Source organism: Colletotrichum spaethianum (genome assembly GCF_022836535.1).
Source record: "Colletotrichum spaethianum MAFF 239500 DNA, contig09, whole genome shotgun sequence".
In the NCBI taxonomy this organism is placed as follows: domain Eukaryota; kingdom Fungi; phylum Ascomycota; class Sordariomycetes; order Glomerellales; family Glomerellaceae; genus Colletotrichum; species Colletotrichum spaethianum.
The window spans coordinates 1,222,299-1,244,609 of record NW_026054779.1 but is presented as its reverse complement, the minus strand read 5'-3'; the positions used below and the strand labels follow the sequence as shown (position 1 = coordinate 1,244,609).

Here is a 22,311-nt window from a genome sequence, read left to right as displayed (position 1 = left end):
TACTTGCTATAATAGGTTACTTGCTATACATATATATTATTATTTTTACCTATTAAAATAAAAAATACTACTTTAAAGGTAAAAAAAAGGTTATTCTTAGTAATATATAAAATCTATATCTATATTATCTTTTTAATTTCTTTACTATATAAGTACTTTAATAAACTAAAATACTTAATATTAAGAAGCTAAAGCTTATATAATAACTAAAAAGGTATATAAAAAAATAATAATACTTTATTTTCTTATAGTATTTATTAAAGTTAGTTAATTTATAGCTATTATAACTATTAAAGATTAAAAAGTAATAAAAACCTTTTATATAAGTCCTTATATATTAATTAAAGTATTATAGCTAATTTAAGCTAATATTATTTATTATTTATTTATTTTTACTTAAATAGATATACTATATAACTAAGAATTAGCTATTAATATACTAAGGAAAAAAGTAATATTTACTTTTTATAATAATATATAAAGGTATTTGTTACTAGTTAGAGAAATATATAAAGGATAATTGTATTAAGGTCTATCTTAACGTACACACTACTACTTATAGTTAGGCACACACTACCTACGTAATAGCTGGTATCACGTGACGCTGGTAGTGGCTACCCTGCTAAGGGGGTAATAACTACCCCTTGACGCTTTAATAAGTAATAGTTCTTATTACTTTACTAGGCTAGTCTAATAACCTTCTTCTATAATAGCAAAAAGCGTGTTAGTAGGCGTATTAGTAAGCGTGTTAGTAGGTATGTTAGTAAGTACGTTAGATAGATAGGGTTAAATTAAAGGTTAGTAAATAAGGGTATTGTTTACTATAAAGAGGTTAATTGTAATATATAAGTATAAAGTATAAGTGTTATTACCTTTATTTACTAAGGTTTACTTTTTAGCTTAACTAGAAGGTCTAGTAACTAACTTAAAGGTTAGCTAATTAATTGCTTTTATATAAAGGTGTAATTATAGCTCTTTTAAGAAGTTATTATCTTTTTGCTTTTTTTATAAAGTAATAGCTTCTTAGTTTTTGTTTACTAAGGTTTACTTTTTAGCTTAACTAGAAGGTCTAGTAGCTAACTTAAAGGTTAGCTAATTGCCTTTATGTGAAGGTGTAATTATAGCTCTTTTAAGAAGTTGCTATCTTTTTGCCTTTTCTGTAAGGTAATAGCTCCTTGGCCTTTTAGCCAATACACTTATCTCCCTACCCGTATAGAGGTTGTGCTACTACTTGTTACTAGTCAGAGAGATGTATAAAGGATGATGGTATTAAGGTCTATCTTGACGTGCACTGAAACTGCGTGGGATAAAGGAAGCCAGCAAGTGGGCAGTTAACACACAAACCACACTAAACACCAAGGTCCCAGTATCGTCACGAGTGCACCTGGAGTGACCGATTACCCCAAGTGACTACCCCAACGCCTAGACCGTGAGATACTACTCTTTTCAGGTCCTCCTTGGCCCGATCAGGGCCACGAGCAAACCAGAAAAGTGTATCCTTCACGTCTTGCAGTCTGTTCGGATTTGCCCTTGTTGCTAAGTGGTACGCATGTGTGTGTCGTGATCTCTGGAGGAGGATACCCTCCTAGACCTTAGAGGTCTAGTCAGGCCTAAGGAAACAAAGCAACAGTCACTTATTACACGTGTTGTTTAGATATCAAAGTGATGAATTCGTCCGTGTCTGTCTAAGTGCCTGTCTAAAGATGTCAAGCTTGTCTGTTTGCTTCGTGATGATATCCCGATCTCTGTGATAGTATCTGACTAGAGTCCCCTTTTGTACTTGGAAGGGTCCTGCTTAGTCACGTCTGATCAGGCCTGTGATTGTGTCTGCAGGCTGATAAAAGGAAAAATGAAAACGCGAAACCCTGCCCCTTTCCAGCACACCGCTACTTATAGTTAGGCACGCACTACCCACGTGATAGCTGGCATCACGTGACGCTGGCAGTGGCCACCCTGCTAAGGGGGTAACAGTTTTACTTAGTTATTTATACAGATACCTTAAATAATAAAAACTTATTTTTAATTACTAAGCTACTTTATATAAGGCCTTCTTTTATAGTTAAATATTATAATAACTTTTATATATAATAATATTTTTATTAAGAACCTAGTTTTATTAAAATAATAGATATTATTATTAAATATTTTATATTTTATGATTATGTTTTATCTAAATATAAACTAGTTTTATATAATTATTAAACTTTTAGCTAAGGCCTTCTAATAGTTAATTTAACGTTAAAATTACATTTTTAATTTAAAGACGTGTTATATAAAGTTCTTTACCTATTAAGGTCCTATATATATCTTATTATATATATTTAGAAGTTAGTTAGCTATTTCTTATACGTCTTCTTATCGCAAAAGGAACCCTTAATTAATTAAGTTAATAACTTATTTAAAAATCACTTCTTTTTTAGTTATAGTTATCTTTATTAAATTTAGTCGTCTTTTGCCTTGAATAACGCGTCTAGCGTATTAGTTATGTAGCGTTATTTAGGGGACCTTAAAAGTAAAAGCAGCTATTTATATAGACATTTTTAGGTCTTTTTAAGAGCTTAGATAACAAGAATAATACAACTTTTAATTAAAGTAGATTATATATTTATACATAGAGAAAACTTAGTATAAAGGTAAAAGAGGTAAAAAGTAAAAATAGTAGGTAACTCGCTATGATGGGCAACTCGCTATACGTGTACGTTATATATTATATACATTACTAAAAAGGATTTTCTCTTAGCCTTTTATAAAGTATATAATATTATAATAACTATATTAAATATTTAAGTAAGCTTTAAAGTAATTAGCCTTATACTATATAACTTTAATTATATAATTTTATAGCTAAATATTAAGCTTTATACGCTAATACTACTTAGTTTATTTATTAGCTTACTATTAGCTTGGGTCTTAAAGACACTAAATAACTTAATTAAAATTACTTTATAATTTAATGATATTAGTAATTATATTATATAATACTAAAATAGCTTTTTAATAATAATTCTTTTAAGTATATAGTAACAAAAAAAAGATAATAATAATAATATATAAATAGACCTTAATATAAAGTAACTTAGCTAAACTTTAAGAAGCAAGTAATTGCCTTAGCTACTATTACTATATAAAAAGAAAATAGCTATAGTAAAAAGGATTACTTATAATTAACAAAACAAAGGATTTAAAGTCTTAAATAAATACAATAAAGCAATTAAAAGTAAAAATAAGTTAAAATAGTAGTTATGTAAGGAGACTAGAAACGCGCACACAATAATATAGCATTTATAGAGAGCCTAGTCATAATACTTATATATGTTAAAAAGTTAAATTCACCTCTGAAGAAGGGGATTCTGAATAGTTTGAATTGATTTAAGGCGTTATAGCCAATATCTCTTATATGTTGTTTTACAAGTACTATGAAAGTGGCCCACTAGCTTATATGGCCCACTTGCTTATGGACTACGTTATAAGCTATTATTATTATGTATAAAAAAATAGCTTTAGAAAAGTAGAACACTTATAATTAATTAGATAAAAGATATAAAGTTTTAAATTAATACAATAAAGTAGTTATAGGTAAAAATAGGTTAGAGTAGTAGTTATATAAAGAGGATAGAAATATGTGTGCGACGATGTGGTATCTGTGGAGAGACTAGATATAATGCTTGCATATGTCAGAAAGTTGAATTTACCTCTGAAGAAGAGGATTCTGAATAGTTTGAATTGATTTAAGGTGTTGTGGTTGATTTCTTTTACACTTTGTCGTATGGGTACTGGAAAGTGGCTCACTCGCTTGTGAACTACGTTATCGAACAGAAAATAGATCTAAGCCTAAGAATCTCTAGCCTTTTGCTAGTTAAAGGGCCCTGTACCCTAAGACACTATCACAAGCTTTATAATCTCTTGTAGCTAAGCCATGCAGTAGTACCACGTTGCGCCACAGTGCCTGCAGGCGGGCCATTGTCCTTCAACAGATATAGATTAAAATATTTAATCGTGTTATTCACTTTTTTATGGAATTTCGATATCTTTCATTTTTTGAGTCTGTTTTTAATTCTTTCCTCCCCCCCTTCCAAAATTCCCTAACATCAGTATTTGCTGCCTTATTATTAGTATCACTAATATTAACCTGCTTCACAGTGCATAGCCTGGGTTTGCCCACAAGCTTCCTGAGAACAACCAGGTTGACTCTTCCAGATGCATATACAACTTCGTACGGGGTCACGTACAAATATTGGTGGGCATATCTTTGGAAATCATCATAGACGTATCCATCTACCCATAGAGAAGGTCAAAGGCACCTTGTGTACCCACGATAGACCTGTGTTGAATTAGTCGTCCCTCTTCTATGGATACAAAGTACATGTCGCGTGGCAGATACTATTCACTTGAGTACGGATTGTCCTTCCACGGGATCTAGCCCTATTAGTATGTGCAAGACCAGCAAAATTGGCACATTTATATCTTACATTATTTTGAAGACATTTACAAGCGCCGGCCCAGTATGCTAGAGATAGGAAGAGGTCGCTCCTGGATTGTTATTAGCCTTTTGGGAATGATGAACAATCAGAGTAGGTACGCGAGGGATGTGTGCGTGCGCTTCAACATCCGTATAACCTACGAGTTTGTTTTGTCATACTTTATTATCATAAATCTATGGCTGGGCAAGCCAGGGATGCGGGGGAAAAAATGGAAAGATCATGTTGTCTAAAAATGTTGATTCATTCCACAGGAGGTGGCTTGTCAAGTTCCGCCCTTAAGCTTCTACTTGTTAGTGCCATGCCACGCACGCAGCCCACCGTTTTGGGTCTCTTGACCCACTGATCTGCAAGTGGCATTGCAGTGTCTTGCATAAAAAAAGCCCCCTCTACCAATGATACAAAGCTACAGCCTAGGGGTATGAAGGGCACCGGCTGAACCCAAAGCGCCCTTGAAGATATTTCTTGACGAATCCATCGTGGAGCCTGCCACTGATCTTACTGCCTACCACCCGAGACACCATGCAGCATAGCGTGGAAAATGAGGAAGCTGTGGTGAACGCTAACCTCCATGGTCTTAGTAGACCAATACTCTCATCCGACTTAAGCAATGGCTGAGATCAACATACAATAGTGCGAGAAAGCATAAGAACCCAACACCCTCGATCGGTAGGAAACTAATGGGACACGGTGGCAAATGGGTCTGCGGCATGTCACGATACGAGAATTATCACGAGGATAAGGAGTGTATTATCTACTCCTTCGGCGTCCGTGACGAGTCTAATTTCGGTAAGTAACTTGCCCTATGACTTTGTTTCCGATCCATGCTGTTATATCGAGTAGGTGAATACATGAATGCTGACGGGACTGATGCGTTGCAGAGCAAGAGATGCTGAGCCGGAACAATTGTGTTGTTTATGCACATGACTTCTATGTTATCGATTTTGGGAAGCAGCTTGAGCCTAGCAGTAATTTGTAGTAAGCACTCTAGCGAGATTCTTCGGATGGGTATTGAGTTTGCCGAGTCCCAGGCGCTGGATGGCATGCACCGTGACTTTTCATCTGCCGCGGGCAAGGAGCAGCCCATCGGCCAACTAATTGTTGAACTACACTTGTATACTAGTAACGGCATCACCTCGAAAGTTTTCCTTGACTGGTGGGGGCGTCTCGAAGCACGCGGACTGCGTCCGGCTTGGACTGAGCCCAACCTACTCGCTGTCACCTTGTCTGCGCTCAACAAGAACCCAATGATGGCCGAATACACCAAGGTCAATATTCACAACAGCAGGAACGACTAATTTTAGGGCCATTGAATCGACCTGGAAGGGTTGCCTGTACTGCTTGATCTTTAGGGCTATTCTATAGTTTAAAAACCTCTTGCACGAGGTAAATGTGTACAGGCATTGGAGCTAGTTTATGAAAGAAAAAACCTGCAAGTTACAATGTAGCCGTGATGCGACGACTCTGGTGTTGAGGTAGCCCAGTGACGGGAATGCTTACTCCTTCCAGGAGGTTCAGGAGTTCTGGCACCCATTATATACTGTCAAGAACATGGTTATCTAAAAGAATGTTCTGGTAATTGCACAATCACCTATTAATGATTTTAGCATGAAAGCGGACATGTTGAGAGGCCGTAAACTCGATTGATCTATGGATGAAAATATGTCATTTAGCCACCCCTGCTTCACCACTATGGGAACGCATCCATGATATCTTGACCATCAATTACAAACTTCTGGTGAATTCATTCCCCTTCATTATCAACGATTCAGTGTAGATTCGATTCAAGCTTAAGAGTTGAGTATTTTGGTAGATGTACGTCTTGAAGAAGTCTGGCTCGTTCATGGTCCGCGCGTAGGCTAGGAGTGATGACATTATGGAGATGAGATTTTAGTATGTGCCAAGTTCCCGAAGCCTGTCTCATTCTTTCCTTCAGCATTTGAGATCAACTTTGCCAAAAGAAAAAAAATTAGCCTCTTCGTCCCCCAATATATGGGAAAAGATCGTGTAGATGGAGATAGAGAAACGCCGAAGGATTCCTCAACGCTGAGGGCGGAGTAGTTGTTGGCTTCATCATTGTACCTGTCAGAGATCAGAAAAGCTGTTTAGGTGAGCCAGGTCAGTATAGCAGGCCACTTCGATGGGGCAATGAGCGAGGCAAGACCTCATGCAGAAGACATAGGAGGACCGCGGTCAGGCCAAAACATCCAAGCAGGAAGTACAACGGTGATGATTATAGATATGGCTGCGAATATGGGTTTGGTAAGGGCCCATATTCTTGCCTCTCTTGACCTTATCAGGCCGCGAGGAGAGACAAACCAACGTAGCATAGCATGTTCTCCTGAAAACTGGGCTGCGTGTTTAGAGATTCCCTGACGGGGATTCGCGGGGAGTTCAAGACCTTGGGTTACAGATAGCTCTGACGTAGGATGAGTCGTGGCCCTCTTTGACTCCAAAACTATAACAATCCAAACATCATTGACATTTCAACATCAAACACCTCCTTGTTCCTTCTTGATGCCTCTCAACGCCTCCCACTCGTGCTCCAGCATGCCGTAACTGATCAAATCGTACCATTTCCGGTCAAACCAGTGCGCCTCACGACTCCGGCCCTCTTCCACAAATCCAAGTTTCTTGTAGAGATGCTGCGCACGCTCGTTGTATGATACCGTGCCGAGGTGGACGCGATGAAAGTTTCCATACCGGAACGCCCAGTCCAGCGCCCAGTTGATGGCTTCGGCGCCATACCCCCTCCCGCGGAACGGCGCCGCCAGCGCGATGCCAAGACCGACTGAGCGGTGCTGAGCCATGTCCGCCGGTATGCCGGCCCATCCGAGAGTCAAGAAACCGACGGGAATTGATTCATTGTCCTCAGCTGTGTTTTTATGAGGCAGGCAGATCATCACTGTCAAGATGGACTTTTCCATCTTTTCAGTCATCGAGTGGCTGTGCTTGCTGTTTTTGGGCTTGAGTAGCCTTAGATCCGAAAGGGCGGTATTGACCGGGTCGTTCTCGAGCTGGGTGTGCAGAAAGGTGCTGTCTGCTTCGTTGTTTTCTATCGCCCTGTAGATGAGGCGGTCAGAGCAGAAGGCGTTTTCGAGGCCATCGGTAATCATTTTCGTAGTGTTGCTCTAGGGTGTCTGTCGTGGTGTTCCTTGAGATTGCTTGTTAGCCATATAAACAGAAGAAATTTATATATATGCCATTGAAAGCCCATGTCCAGCACCAAATATCAACCTGCTGCTTTCCCCCTCCTCCTAACCCCTCTTCTCCGTCCTCGCATTTTGGGAACTTGGGGACTTGGGAAATACACGAAAGAAATCAACAGGGATAACAGACACAAGATAAACAATGAGAAAAGGCAATGGGAAAGAAACTAGAAGCAGACAGTTCTTGGGTTTCAAAAGATTTGCGTCACCACTGCGGTGCAGAGATCGATTGAATGTGATGGGCTGCCATGCTGGAAGAATACTGACGATCCTTACCAAGTCAAATTGACACAGAGCGGTCAACGTGCACGCTGATTTCTTCAAGAGCGCAAAACGAATAATTTCGATCTTACCTAAATTTTCAATACTGTGATTGGTCGTTGAGCTCTCTTTATACTACCGGTACTTCCTCGAATGAATTGGTAGTTGGTGTCTAGGTGAGTTTCTTCATTTTGCACCCCGCAAACATGCACTTGGATGATGCGGGGCTGGCACGCTTCGCTCTATACGGCAAGCGTGACTCATGCCTTCTTCACCCTTATCTGAACAAGGGTATATGTGCCCGGGCAGTGCTTAAAATTGGGTTAGGTTGCGATAACGGTGTTTCACATTGAGCAAAGAATATCATCATCTTTAAGGCGGTTAACAGTGATTTACTAGTTTCTGCAAACTGGAGCTCAAAGGCAAGCAGCAGATAGTCATAGCAGTATATTGCGAAGAGACGATAAGGTGCATGTCCTCCTTGACTTTAAGCGGATAGCGGGAGCGAGATCGAACATCGCCGCCTCAATTCATCAGGCTTCTTTGAGCTAAATAACCATATCCCGCTGCGTAATCCAAGCATAACACTATAACAACGCCTCTTCGGCCTAGGCCAGTTGGTAGAGAACGTCATGCTCTAGCAGCTTGCTAATGCAGATATATCCTTTTCGACACCGGCACCTGTACGGAAAACGCATGGTATTTACTTGGTGACGGGAGTCAGCAGGGAGTGCACTCCTAAAACCTTGAAGTGGCCTACGGCTTCAGCAACTTGGCCACCCTTTGTTCAACCACCAGCTTGGCGCCGCTGTTGAAGCCATATTTAGAAACCTTAGCTTCTTGAAGAAACGCTACAAAGCACCGCAATCGAATTCATGAGGAGCAGCTCATTGTTAAACGACGTGCACCGGATCACAAAATAAAAACATTTTAGCTGCTGTCGATTACCTCGTTCATAGTACCCTAGCACTGGTCGTGGCGTGCCAGAGCACAGCAGAAGCCTTGAGTTCCAAGACGCAAGAAGCCGGATCGTAACTTCAACCGCAAGTATTTATGATGCTTACGAGCCTGGCTCCTAGGTTGCATCGGCCAGGCCTATGGGTAAGCAGAGGTTTATGTGTGGATCCGTTTCCAAAGCGAAGTCGACAAAGAATATAAATCGAAGAGCTGAAGCTAGATAAAAAGTTTGGTCAACGTCGCGTTTGCAGCATTCACCGACTCGGGGCCAGTTACTTGATTGGGCCCGTCTGTGTTGCCCAGTGAGAACTTTCCGTTCCTCGATATCCAGCCAGTTCTTCGACATATGTCGGCACAGGCTGCACCGCCTTGACGCAGCAGCGTTCGCTCGGTAAGTACAGACAGCGTGGAACTTCTATCATTAGTGTTGTTACTCGTCAGAAGTTCAAAGTGAAAATCCGATGCGTGGTGACAACCATCCACTCGGCGAAAAGGCGGGTCTGCCTTCCAAAGGAGATTTCTTGCTTAGTCAGATCGAGGCTCCTGAATCAAATCAATTGGACCCCCTGAATCATTAGTTTTCCCCTTATTATCCATGTTCAGGTGTCCGGAGCTTGGTTCCCAGAGCTACACGAGCGCTATCCTACAGCTTTTGTCATGAACTTGGCTCGACCGCACGCTCCGCTGCTAACAGCACCGAAGACCATATTCACAGCGAGGGGAAAGACGTCAAGGACACTACCAGGGGCAAGCATGCCATAGCGACGCATCAGCCAACTGGGGTGGGGGGAGCATTGGCTTCTTTCCAAGCATTTTCCGCACCGTTCTTTCCAATCCACAACTCAGATCTTTTTCTTTTGGTCTTTGATGATTGCAGGTCCCAAAAGGGTGCCTAGCCCCTGCTTAACGTTATGACAGCCCAGCGGTAATCCGGCCCCACATTGGCAGCCCAGCACTTCCCGACATTCGCTGCCGATTCCCGAAGTACAGCATCGTAGCCCATGATTATGGCCCTAAACACTGAGCTGGTAGTCGACCCCAGGAGCAAATCCCCGGATTGCGTGCCTGCGACGGTATGAACCCACGTATTTCGTGGTCTGTAAGTGAACAGCAGTGACAGTACCCTATTCGGCAAGTACATTGCCTAATATCGGGAGGGACGAATACTTCCATCAGTGGTTTAACCGTACAAGTTGTGTGATTCGTTGCATCTGGATAACAAAGTTGGTAGTGGAAGAAAGCTCCAACACGATCTTGTAATAAAGCAGTCCATGGTGGCTGAGGACTTGGCAGCTAGAAATGCCCGATTAAGATGCACTTAATCGGTAACTGGCCGAAAGGCGATGCGCCGGGAGCCGAACGCCGCTGATTAACATAGCAGGGGTCATCTCACACGAGCCTCCTGTGGGTCCTAGCCGCTTAGGAAGAAAACCCGGGAAAAAAACATCTCTTCGTGCCCATGTCGAGGGGAGAGAAAATTAGGATCGATGTTGGCCACAGAATCACACAAAGGCCCTCGCAGCTACTATTTCTGGGATGAGATGTTCAAGTCTATCGATTCATTAGCAACACCAATGCCGATCCACGACGATGCCCCAATGGTCAGCACAGATGAAGGTCAAGCTGTTTAAATGAACAGACCGGGACCTTGTACCTTGGAAGGGTTCCGTCCAGGTCAATATCATGTATAACAAAGAAATATTTGACCTTGTAGTTCCGACAATGTTGCATGACTGAGATGCTGGCAAGTGGACCACCTCGTCAATGTGGGCTTCTCTTAAGGCATACTTGTTGATAACAACGCCAGGGATTCTCGAGCGGCCGGGCCTGCATTCGTTCATCCGAGGTGATGACGATAGGTAATGGGCTGCAAGCAAGTTTATCACAAGCTCAGCGTGAGTCCATGCGACTGAGTGAGCTCCCAGGTTCAAGAAGTAACGGCTGTCGGCTCTTCTTTCTTCCCAAAGAGATGAGCCCCTGGGCTAGCAGATCTCCCGGGCTGATCCATTCACAGCATCGCGTGCGAAGGAAAAGCGGGTAAGAGTGGAATCCTTGCACGCGCTAAAGTTCTTAATTGTGGTTAATAACCAATCAGCAATACTGAGCTAATCCAACGGCGGCATCGTGCGGCTCTGCCAAGTTACTTGCACTTTCGACAAAACGGGCGGCTCCACGAGGAGTGTTCCCTTTCCGACCAGTTGCCGCTGCCAGAGGCGACGGTATGAAACATGAACGGAAATTAAACAAGGAGCCATGATATTAAAAATCCCTTTTTGGAAGAAGAGCCAAAGAAATGGGCTTGGGGAAACACGAGTTTTCCGTTGGATACTTAAGACTCGATGGCCTTTGGCTCGAGATTATTCCATTCCCATATTCTCCAACGTTCTGTTCATCGTCGCATTCCCTGCTTGTTTCCATAAGCATTTTACTCTTTCTTTTTTTTGTAACACACTTCCATTCGTTACAGACACAGGATGTCTTCCCTTCTTTTCGCTACCGGCTTGCTTGCCGGCATTGCTCAGGCCTACACCGTGGTCCAGGTCGCCTCTCCCTTCATGGCCAAGAACATTGACCCCATCGTATTCCCCGGCCAATATGACAAGTCTCACCTACACTCCTTCTTCGGCTCCGATGCCGTAACCATCAACACCAACACCAGCGCTGAGCTCCAGAAGGGGTGCACAAACGCCGAGAACCCCAACGACCTGTCTGTCTACTGGATCCCCACGCCTCTCTACACCACCGACGGTGGCAAGACATACGAGCCCATGCCCGTGTCTCGCTTCAGCGCCTACTACAACCTCGGCGAGACTCCCGCCGAGGTCCCCATTCCCCAGAACGTGAAGATGGTTGCCGGCAATGCCAACGCCCAGACCAAAGCCGACATGCCCGCCGAGGCCCAAGTCTCGTGGGCCTGCGAAAACGGCGGCGGTGAAAGCCAGGATGCCAATGGCTTCCCCAGCACGACCTGTGGCACCCACCTGCAGCAGCTCCTCTACTTCCCCCAGTGCGTCAATACCGAGACCCTCGAGACCGGCTATAAGGACCGTCGCGGCGGTAGCTGCCCGACCGGCATGAAGTCTATGCCCCAGCTTCGGTTCTCCGTCCGCTACGACGTGCGCAAAGTCCTTCCCAAGGGTTGGAGCGGCACTGCTCCCTTCAAGCTTGCTTGCGGCCCTGCATGGTGCTCTCACGGTGACTTCATCAACGGCTGGACCGAGGAGGCTGCCAAGAACATGGTCGCCACCACCAAGGAGAAAATGGAGTTCTCTGGTGTTACCGGCGCTCTTGGAGGCTACAACACCGGCCCTACTTGCGAGGCCACCGACGCCGATCCTTCTCATGGCACTAGCGACTACGCCAAGAGCGTTGCCGCTATGAGCAAGCGTGACGTTGAGGCTTGGGGATGGTCCACCAAGTCGCGCTTCGTTCGTGCATGAGTCTGGGCCGTTCAGAGTTGGGCGACGATGACGTTGTACATAGAACATTCGTGTCAAACCTTCTTTGTACCATACTATCTTTGAGGACGAACTTTCTTGGCTCCAGGAGCCAGAGAGAGCAAGAGTAACTTTGCCGATTACATCGCTTACATTACGACAAACCCGGGGTTTTATTTAAAAGTATTGTCTTGGAACATGTGATTTGCTGTCATACTTCCACCTGTACCGCGTCGACGAGATTGTCACCGATGAATGAAGATTTGTCTCTCTGGGACCTAGTAAAAAATACAACGCTGTAACGTTCTGTTTAGTACTAGATGTAGTGTCAGTGTTCACCATGCACTATCATTGAGCCGAGAGCCGTAAGGCATCGTTTAGAGCACTACTGGCACTCGGCAGTCGTCTAAGACAAAGACTAAAAGGCGCTTCGATGACATCGTAATGCAAATTGGTTCGCGACTCTGGGGGACTAATAGATGACGAGAGGAAAAGGCCTCGTGCTAGACGAAGGTTGCATCTCATGCTTGTAGATCTAGGCCTTGTTGTCTTAGCCACTGCCTGGCTGAACATTTTGGAGTATTGTTACTATGTCTTGTAGCAACTTGTCCAAAAGTCATGAGCAGGATTGAAGGAGTTTTTCGTTCCTCAAATATCACTGTGTTGTGGTAAAGAATAACAATGCAGAACAGTGAAGCAAATTACGTTCGGGACCTTGAATCGTGCATCACACTGTCTAGCAGGCCCTGAATATAGCAAAACTGAATCGTTCGTATGTATACCTGTACGTGTCTCTGAGGGATAGGAAGCCAGTGCCTCAACAATCCACAATAGACGGTGCCAAACATGCTTCAAACTCCATCCTCGGCGCGTATGGACCCACATCTGCAATGAACAAAACCAAAATGCTACCCAAATCCTGTCAAGTGGATGCCGCAAACCTGTTCCTTCTATCTTTTCGGAAGGCTGTATCATCCCGTATCGCTGTGGACGTGAGGCCCGGAGAGGGATCCGCGCCATGCGATTTTGGTCCCGATCCATGTGACCGAAAGCCTTGGCGTCAGCCCTAGGCCAATGACTGACCGCTGCGATGTTCGCAGGATGACCAGAAATGGCAAATTCTTGGTAGTCCGTTGGCTACACCAATCAACGCCAAATGCCTGTCAGCGTTGATCTCATAGGAGTCCTGGCAGCGCAACGCCAGGGAGCTACTCTGTAGACGAAGCCGCACAAGATAAGAAACGGCCGCCACCCCAAACCCTTAGGTATTGCTGGGCAGTCTTTACGGGATTTTGCCTGAGCGCGGCCAGCTTCGGGGACATCTGGTCTGAAATGGAAGATTTCAATGCTGAGATGGACCCTTCTGGGCTTGTCTCACTCGCAATGCTCTTCTGCTTTCCTCTCAGAAAGGTCTGAGAATCCTGTTTGTCTGCCATGCCGACAATTTGTTCCAGCAGTTCTGACGTTTGTAGTGAACCACTCTGTCCACCAAGTTTCCGACGAACATCTCATACTCGAACTCCACTCAGTATGCCATCTCTAATGATTACTGGTCCAGATGTCAAGGCGGCATCCACCCGGCTTGCTTTTTTACCCCGGAGAGCACCGATGACGTTTCCGTCACCATCAAAGTCCTTACTTCATTGTCGGCGCCGTTTACGGTCAAGAGCAGCGGCCATTCTGCTTTCGAGGGGGGCTCAAGTATCGAAAACGGCGTTACCACCGGCCTAGCGCGCATGAATGAAGTCATCGTCTCAGATGAGCGCCAAACCGTGTCCATCGGCCCCGGCAACCGATGGTATAATGCATCACAAGTATTAGATAAACTAGAGATGAACTAGGTCTTGCTGTAGTTGGGGGTCGCGTAATCGACGTCGGCGTCAATGGTCTCATTCTCGGAGGCGGCATTTCATTCTTTTCGGGCAGGTATGGATGGGCATACGACAACGTCCGCAACTTTGAAGTGGTGCTGGCTTCAGGAGAAAATGTCAATGCATCTCCAACAGAAAACAAAGATCTTTACTGGGCTCTGCGTGGAGGTGGAGAGTCGAGCTTTGGTATCGTCAGCCGTTTCGATCTTGTCGCATTTGACCTGGGAGACATATGGCTGTACCTGTCTCTATATCCCTTGTCTTCTAGCACAGAGCTGGTCTCGGGATCCGTGGATTTGTCTATCGACGGTTTACCTGCAGATGATGATGCGCACACTTTTCTGGTTATGACCGACTATCCTAAGATTGGTGGTGATCTGGTCGCTAACTGCACGTATCATGCGGTGCCTCCATCGTCAGCTGAGGACACGCCTCCAGTTCTCGCCGATCTCAAGGCTGTCCCAGGGGCTTTTCTGAACACAACAACATTTGCAACTATATCGGCCCAGTCTGTCGCCATCTCCGAAGCATACAGCACCCATGAAGCATAGTCTGGCACCTCGATTTATCTCAAAAACGGCTCCGCTCAGCTCCTCTAAGACATCGTTCCACTTTGAAAAGCACACGTCGGCGGTCTTCTGGCGGCCGCTGAGGAATTCAACCAGACCGCAACACCATATCTGGCATACCAAACCATATCAACCAATATTCTGGAAGCGATAGGACGACGGTAATGCTTTGGGCCTGTTTCCTCGGCAGGAACCGTTAGTCCATATTCTTGTGCCTACTAGCTGGGAAACTTCCAAACTGGACTGCGTCATCGATAGTAGCACTGCAAACCTCATCAGTCAGATAATCAGTTTGCAGACGAAAGAGGCCTAGCCTGTAACTTTACGTATATGAACTACATAGGTAATTACCAGGATGTTTATGGGGGATACGGTGCAGAGAATTGTGAACGACTAAAACAGGTGGCAGAGACTTATGACCTCGAAAGAATGTTGGAACACCTTCGGAGAGGTTACTTCTGGGTCTATAGTGCATTCAACATCGCGTTTCATTCATAAACTATTATCTCTACGGCCTCTCTCACCGTGTTCATCTTTCTCAGTCACCGGAGGAATAGCTAAAATTCGAGAAAATCTGCAGACGCGGCGTTTCTGTGATGGTTAATAGTATATATTATAAGCAAGATTTTTCATCATTCACAACTTCTCAGACGACATAGACCTAAACAATGAAAACTAGTGTCTATGCTTCCCTCCATGCACATTGATGGGGTCGTGCTCCTACCAGGAATAAGTTTAGCGCACTTGAAGCCATCAAAGATCTAAACCTCAACCAGCTCAGAATCAATCCAGGTAGAACAAAGTGTAGATCTCGAGGGACTTGAGAAAGACCATTCGCCTGAAATCGAGCCGTGGAAATAGAGGGAATTCTGTTATTCAACGCTCACTAAGTAGTCTTTGGCTGCCGAATATGGGGAAGTTATGGTACATGGAATCCATAGCCTGGAACCAACCCAACCTGCTTCAAAATTATGGCGTTCAGTTCTCGCGTAACCTAGTCGAGCTTAGTTAAGCGTACCGTTTTATCTCTAGTACTGTGATCTGCATGAGGAAGGATAACTGCATCCAACTGGCACCCCAGTATTCAGCAAATTTGACCATTGACAGGCAGCAAGTCTGACTAAAGGCTTTCCGTAGATAGACCCAGATTTGTGTTTTGGCCAATCAAGACAGCTCGACCAAGAATTTCCCGTAGAGGGTACCACTAATGCTCGGATGCCAACGACGAAGCCGTCTCTGAGCAAAGAAGGGGCGGATGAGAGAGGGGCTGAGACACAGCATGCTCGACTTGACACCAAAGTATTCAAGGGGCCACAAGTTGAGTCAAGGGGCCACGAAACAACAGCCATTCAATTTTACTTGCCATTAACATTTCTCCTACTTTTTTTTTTGCCTCTCCTCGCAGTAGAACCACGCGAAATTTTGTTTGCCACAAGAAGCACGCAAGGGCTTCATAGCTGCCGCGAAATTATCTTTTTAGTGGCTTTTATAATGGCACTTAATGGCTTAAGGGCAACAAGTCAAGACACGCCATACCATCAAGGATGCCGTTTTTGGATAACGCTCATGCTTTGGCCAATCGGAGTAGCTGGTCTAGCAAGCCCCATAAGAAGAGGGCAAATATGGTGCTGGATTGTCCGAGTTGCTTCGTACCGAGTGACTTCGCGTTGCAGGTCCCGTCCCAGAGGTATATATACTGACGTTATCAATTTCTCCTCTTTGACTTGTGTTCCTACACTCCACCTCATGTTTACAATCTCTGCTCTCTACAACTGTGATCGCAACGGCACAGTATATAGAATGTCATGAAGTTTTGCCCCTCTCGACCAGAACTTTATATAAACATATCTTCTTTTTTCGGAATCAGCGCCCAATCAGCAACCTTACTAGTTAGCAACAATCTTTCGCCGGCAAGATGATTCAGAAACCGCGGTATCTTTCGGCGTTGCTTGTGGGAGCAACCATTCTCCTGCTTCTCGCTACGCTGCGCATAACAGGTGATGAGATACCCGAGGTCATCAATTCGGCAAACCCTTGGTCCAGGTGCGTTTCCTTATGCCAAGATGCTTTTACACGGCAATTGCCAACACTTTGTTGCCATCAAGACTAACAGCTGTCGTACAGGCCTCCGAAACAACACGATGGTCAGCAAGACACACAGCACGAAGGTGCACTTGAGGTTGCTGCGGCTGCCAAGAAACCGATCTTTGGTGGCAAGAATCACGACGAGCGGCCCACCTTCACGGACTTAGCTATGAAATCCGGTACTGACAAGGTGACGACCCACAACTACGGTTTCTTGTACGACAAGTACCTTGCTCAGTTCCGTGATCGCCCTGTCAGAATGATTGAGATTGGTTTGGGCTGTGGTATGGTAAGCAAAGAAACCACCAATGATATTTCTGACTTGTGGTCATGTGCTTAAGAAAATTCTATACAGCCTTATGGCCCTGGCGCTTCGTACCCGATATGGACCACGTACTTTCCAAAGATCGAGCTGAACATTGTCGAATACGACGAGCGCTGCGGCTCTGCTTGGGCGGCTAAAAATCCGGAGGCTGTACTTTTCTTCGGCGATCAGTCGTCGGTGCCGTTCCTCAGACACGTTGGCACAGAGACCACAGCCGATGGACTGATGGACATTATTGTTGACGATGGTGGCCACACCATGTCACAGCAGATAACTTCCTTGCAGGAGTTGTGGCCATACCTTCGTCATGGCGGTGCCTACTTTATTGAGGACCTGCAGACTAGCTTCTTGGGTACCTACGGCGGTGATGAAACCAGAGCCGACCTCGCCAAAAAAACCGCTGTCCGCTGGATTCATGAGCTTGTTGACGATATAATGTCTTCTCCGGTTGGCATTGCACCAAAGAACGCTTGGTCCTCGGAGATTGCAAGCATCGACTGTATGGCGGAGTTGTGCGTACTGACCAAGAAGGAGCAGGGGGCACGGTAAGGCACTTCGATGATTAGGGCAGGCTCATCAGTGTAAGCTTAATGCAAGAAACGACGGACTTCCATTACATGGCGTTTTAACTACTTATGTAAACCAACATCTGTTGTTCCCGATGGCAATGACGCTTCAACATGAACATGCTTCCCATTTGGGACCTGCGACTATTCTCCTGTTCCATATTGCAAAATTCTTTATCTATCTTCCGGTTGCCGCTCTCAATCTTTGTCAAAACCGAGGCACATGGCCGTAATGGTCTTTGTCTACTTCACTACATCAACTCAGTTGAATTTCTGCCGTTGTCTGTCATAAGCTGAACAAAGCAACTGGAGTGTAAAGTAATCACAATTAAGGGGACAACTTGTTGCATAACGATCATCTATAAGCCGTATAGACCAAGTCCAAAGTCATTCAAGCTCGCTCCTGACCATTCTCTAATACGGTTGACTCTTCAACAGCATAATCTCTTCCCCAATCTTCCGTAGAGGGTTGGTTTTTTCTGCCTCTTTCTTCAGCGCTTTCGCCTGATTTAGATACCTCCCATCACTGAGCACCTTATTAATCGCCGCGCGAACGGCACTCACGGGGGGCGGAGACTCTACTAAGTATACGCCCAAGCCAGACCATTCAATTCTTCTCCCAATGTCAGGCTTATCAAAGACGTTGCCGGCCTGCACCATCGGGACGCCGTTTGAAACAGCATGTTGAAATCCTCCGTATCCACTGTTGGAGACAAATACATCGGCATGTGCTAAAATTGCATCATACGGAAAATAGTCGACAACTCTGGCGTTAGAAGGCAATTGGCCGTTGTCAAAGCTGCTAGTGTCGAGAACGGCGCCAGCCACGCATAGACAGGCAACGACCAACACATCGTCTTGGTTTACCAACGCTTCCATCGTGGGAATTATGAGTTCTCGGTGATTCAACACTTCAGTACCCTGTGCTACGAAGATAATCCTCTTTCGGTCCAAACCTGACGGTTTTAGGGTCGCGCTGTTGGCCAAAATGTCGTTGAACCAAGTCGGATATGTGAGGTTAGACGGCAATGGCTTGATTGGCAGTGTACCCGCGAACTTGATCTTCTCCGGCCAGTCTTTCGATGGAAACTCGAGGCTGGGGAGGCACATCTGAAGTGTCGTATCGTGGCAGATGGTTGGAGCATCCCAGAATGGGTGTGGGATGGTGGACGGAATGTCATCGTACAAGGAATTGACATCTCTGGAGCAACCCATCACCCCCAAGACCCATCTTGCACGCTCTTCGGCAGCATTGTTCCATGTGGTTTGAGTAATCTGCACGTTTCTCTTTCTCCCCTCCTCACTGTTGTCGAACGGTAATCCTGACCCCCAGGGTGGCCTTTCAGGACTGGCCCAAAAGGTTGGCACAACCCCGATTCCGATTGTTTTGATTTTTTCTCCCTCGTCAAAGCCCTCCGGTAGATCGGTCTCCAACTTCAGAGCCAATGTCCCAGAGAAGCAAGTGTCAGATAAGATAATGATCTGGCGTCCGGGCTGCCGCCTGCGAAGGGCCGCAAGAGCGAACCTTAACGATTCGAGACCGCTGGGTAAAAGGGAGACGAATCCCCCATCAAGGGATGCAGCAAGACGTGCAGCTGGATTCGATGCGTGGGCGACATCTGGCCAGCGGTCTGGGTCATCAAGCGTTCCCCAAAGTCCGATAATAGGACTAAAATGAGCGCCTGCTGCTTCAATTATTGTTTGCCACTTCTTGGTGCCTAAAATGGTGACGTCAAAGCCGTTGTCATTGAGGTGCTTGCTGATTTGGAGGGCTGGCCGCATATGCCCTTCTCGTGGGGGTACGGCATAGAGAACAAGTGGTTTTGCCTTCGCATTGGCTGCATTGGCTTCGGCCGTCATCGCGATAAAGTGATTGAATTTTCGGCTTCTGTGATTGCCAGATCAGAGGGAAGGTGAAAACTAGCATGCTCTATAATAAGTGAGAGACAAGACGAACTGCTCAGATGGATCCGTTGACAAACTTTGGGCAGTGACAGGTTGACAAATCATACACAAGGGACCCTGATTCACCATTCAAATTGGATCCTGATAAGAAAGTGCTAGGATGAACTACCGTACCTTTTCAAACACTCGAAGTGATAATCAGCGAGTCAGGCACGATGCTGAGTTCAATTGCACACAAAAGAAGTCGGGGAGCCATGTATTATCAAATTTGACCATCGAGAAGAACAACCAACGCTCATGACCTTCATTTGGTCCATCAACCTCAGCACTGGGTGCAGGTTCGCTCGCCGATTTTCCCAGTTGTTGGTGAGCATGCTTCTTCATTGCAGTAATCATTCTGTGGCGGACAAGCGAAACCACAGGGATATCCCTGTTTAGGTCCACATGTTTTGGAGCGTAAGCTTTACGGGGAAATTCCTCGATGCGAAGTCCTTGGTTGTTTGACTCGTAAAACAAGATGAGTTGATAGATAAGAAGAACTAATAGCATGCCTGTTTCCACTGGCTTTGGCGTCTATGAAACCTTCTCGGCAGACGCCAGACTTTGAGGACTTGAAGTTGGTGGCAACATTTGCCACCCAATTATCCGGACTTTAAACAAGTCTTTGATTGATTGTATGGTCAACTCATGGGAACTATTGTTGAGTTTGCCACCATGGCGGCCGTTCGTGGATTACCCTGCGTTGGTCGGCGTCTAAGAATAAATTATGTCTCCAGCCACGCGAATCCAACTCTGCATTGGAGTGCCGAGTAACAACACAGGCGCCAGGTCATGTCAGAGACAATGGGCTGCCGTTCACTCTCTAGAAAACCCCATACGGCAAATAGCCACCACCCACCCAAACATGCTTCTTCTATGCTGAGGCCAATTCACGGAATGTGGGGCCTTGGGTAGCACGAGGCTGGCAAGCGTCGAGTATACGCCCGCAATTAACCTCTCAACGGCGTAAATAAGCTTCTGTTATCTGGGGATGACCATGCAACAACTCCTCAACCTAGTCTGAATCATCTTCACCCTGCCTCGAAGCCGGCTCCTGCGGTGCATTCATGAAGCCAGATATATCAGAGCTTTTCCTCCTGCACCGACTCTATGGTAAACTTATTCTAGTTTGCAACAAAACAAAGATGCTATTCTCACAACCATTGGAACTTGCTGAATAACAAAACTTGCCTCGCCGGCCATCCTCTTGCCAGTGTATGGCCTCTCACGACTGCGGAACGACCATGACTTGCCCCACACCATCCGATGCGATATGTCGAAAGTAGAGGGGGCAGCCCCGCCGCCAGCAGGCGTAGTGCCCGACCTGCAGCACCCAACAGACGTCCTGCACACGATCAATCTCGTATCGCAAATTCTGTCAATCACGTCGGTCACCGTGTTCATGCTGCTGCGCATCTTCGCCAAAGCTTTCATTGCGCCACCGTTCCACACTGAGGATTGTAAGCGCTGTTGCGGCTGAATATCTGAAATAGTAATGGTTTGCTCACACTTTATAGGGGTGGCGGTTCTAGCATGGGTAAGAAACTGGTCATTGAATTTTGTCTCATGAAAGGATATTGATTCATGAGTAGATATTATCTCTCGGGTACAGCGCCACAGCACTCGTGAGTGAGTAGCTCCGGTTGACCGACAAAATCTTTCTAAGCTAACTCTTACAAAATAAGTGCATCATTATGGTGGTGGATTCCACGTCTACGAAATCTCACCGGCAGACTTCGTAGGCTTCTTGAAGGTAAACCGCTTTCCCCTACGTGACGGAAGCTTACGTTAACATCCTCTCTGGGGTTGTATGCCGACACACTTGTGTATGGGCCAAACTCATTTTTCACAAAGCTCGCTCTTCTTCTGATGGTGGTCAGAGTTTTTAGATTACACAAGAAAACGAAAATCGGGATTTTCCTCACAATCGCCTTCATGGTTGGATACTACCTTCCCGTTTTCTTCCTCAAAATGGTTGTTTGTCGACCTATTATGGGGTTTTGGGATTCGACGATCAATGCCTCTTGCTTCAATCAGAGTGCAATATTCGTAGCTGACACGGTTGTCAGTGCTATCACCGACTTAGCTGTTCTTTGTCTACCGATACCTGTCGCTGTAACCCTTCGGATGTCGTGGAGTAGACGACTTAGAGTCATCGCTATGCTTAGCGCTGGAGGCCTCGCTACAGCAGCGAGTGTTGTCAGAATGATCATTGTGATTCAACTACAGCATTCAAACGATCAAACGGTAGACTTCATCCGCTTCAACCTTCTCGGGTATGTAGGTCAAACTTCTCATTTACAGCTTTGCCAACACCACCATAGAGACTAACTGTACGACCAGCACCGCAGAAGTGAGCATAGGGATGATCTGCGCATGCCTTCCTGCTGTCAACATTCTCGTTGCACACGGCTTCGACTGCACTCAAGATTCAAGTCGAAACACAGGCGGCAGCAGCAGAAAGCTCATTGAGCTCAAGTTCCTCAGGGGAAGTAAGCTACGGACTCAAGAAATGACGGTAGTTCATGTTGAGCCTGTGGAAGCGCCTCCGCCAACTCCTCCGCCGGAGAGTGAGAACTGCATATTCCCGATCGAGCGCATAAGCCGTC

General features: G+C 45.4%; 4 protein-coding genes across 4 annotated transcripts; 3 read left to right on the top strand and 1 right to left on the bottom strand.

Annotated features, from left to right (window-relative positions):
• Positions 1-5,188: 5,188 nt before the first annotated feature.
• On the top strand, positions 5,189-5,776 carry ColSpa_04541 (uncharacterized protein; the record flags this gene model as incomplete). Its single annotated transcript, XM_049270753.1, is given in 3 exon segments — positions 5,189-5,267; positions 5,360-5,456; positions 5,470-5,776. The coding sequence occupies 3 exon segments, from the start codon at positions 5,189-5,191 to the stop codon at positions 5,774-5,776; spliced, it is 483 nt and encodes a 160-aa protein (XP_049126710.1).
• Positions 5,777-6,970: 1,194 nt separating this feature from the next.
• Positions 6,971-7,594, bottom strand: ColSpa_04540 (spermidine synthase; the record flags this gene model as incomplete). Its single annotated transcript, XM_049270752.1, has 1 exon — positions 6,971-7,594. One exon carries the CDS (start codon positions 7,592-7,594, stop codon positions 6,971-6,973), a length of 624 nt encoding a protein of 207 aa, XP_049126709.1.
• A 3,785-nt stretch (positions 7,595-11,379) lies between these two features.
• ColSpa_04539 (uncharacterized protein) lies at positions 11,380-12,345 on the top strand (the record flags this gene model as incomplete). The annotated part of the gene is made up of 1 exon (XM_049270751.1): positions 11,380-12,345. The coding sequence occupies one exon, from the start codon at positions 11,380-11,382 to the stop codon at positions 12,343-12,345; it is 966 nt and encodes a 321-aa protein (XP_049126708.1).
• A 4,352-nt stretch (positions 12,346-16,697) lies between these two features.
• Positions 16,698-17,741, top strand: ColSpa_04538 (8-demethyl-8-(2-methoxy-alpha-L-rhamnosyl)-tetracenomycin-C 3'-O-methyltransferase; the record flags this gene model as incomplete). The annotated part of the gene is made up of 3 exons (XM_049270750.1): positions 16,698-16,825; positions 16,907-17,156; positions 17,223-17,741. The coding sequence occupies 3 exons, from the start codon at positions 16,698-16,700 to the stop codon at positions 17,739-17,741; spliced, it is 897 nt and encodes a 298-aa protein (XP_049126707.1).
• Positions 17,742-22,311: the final 4,570 nt, after the last annotated feature.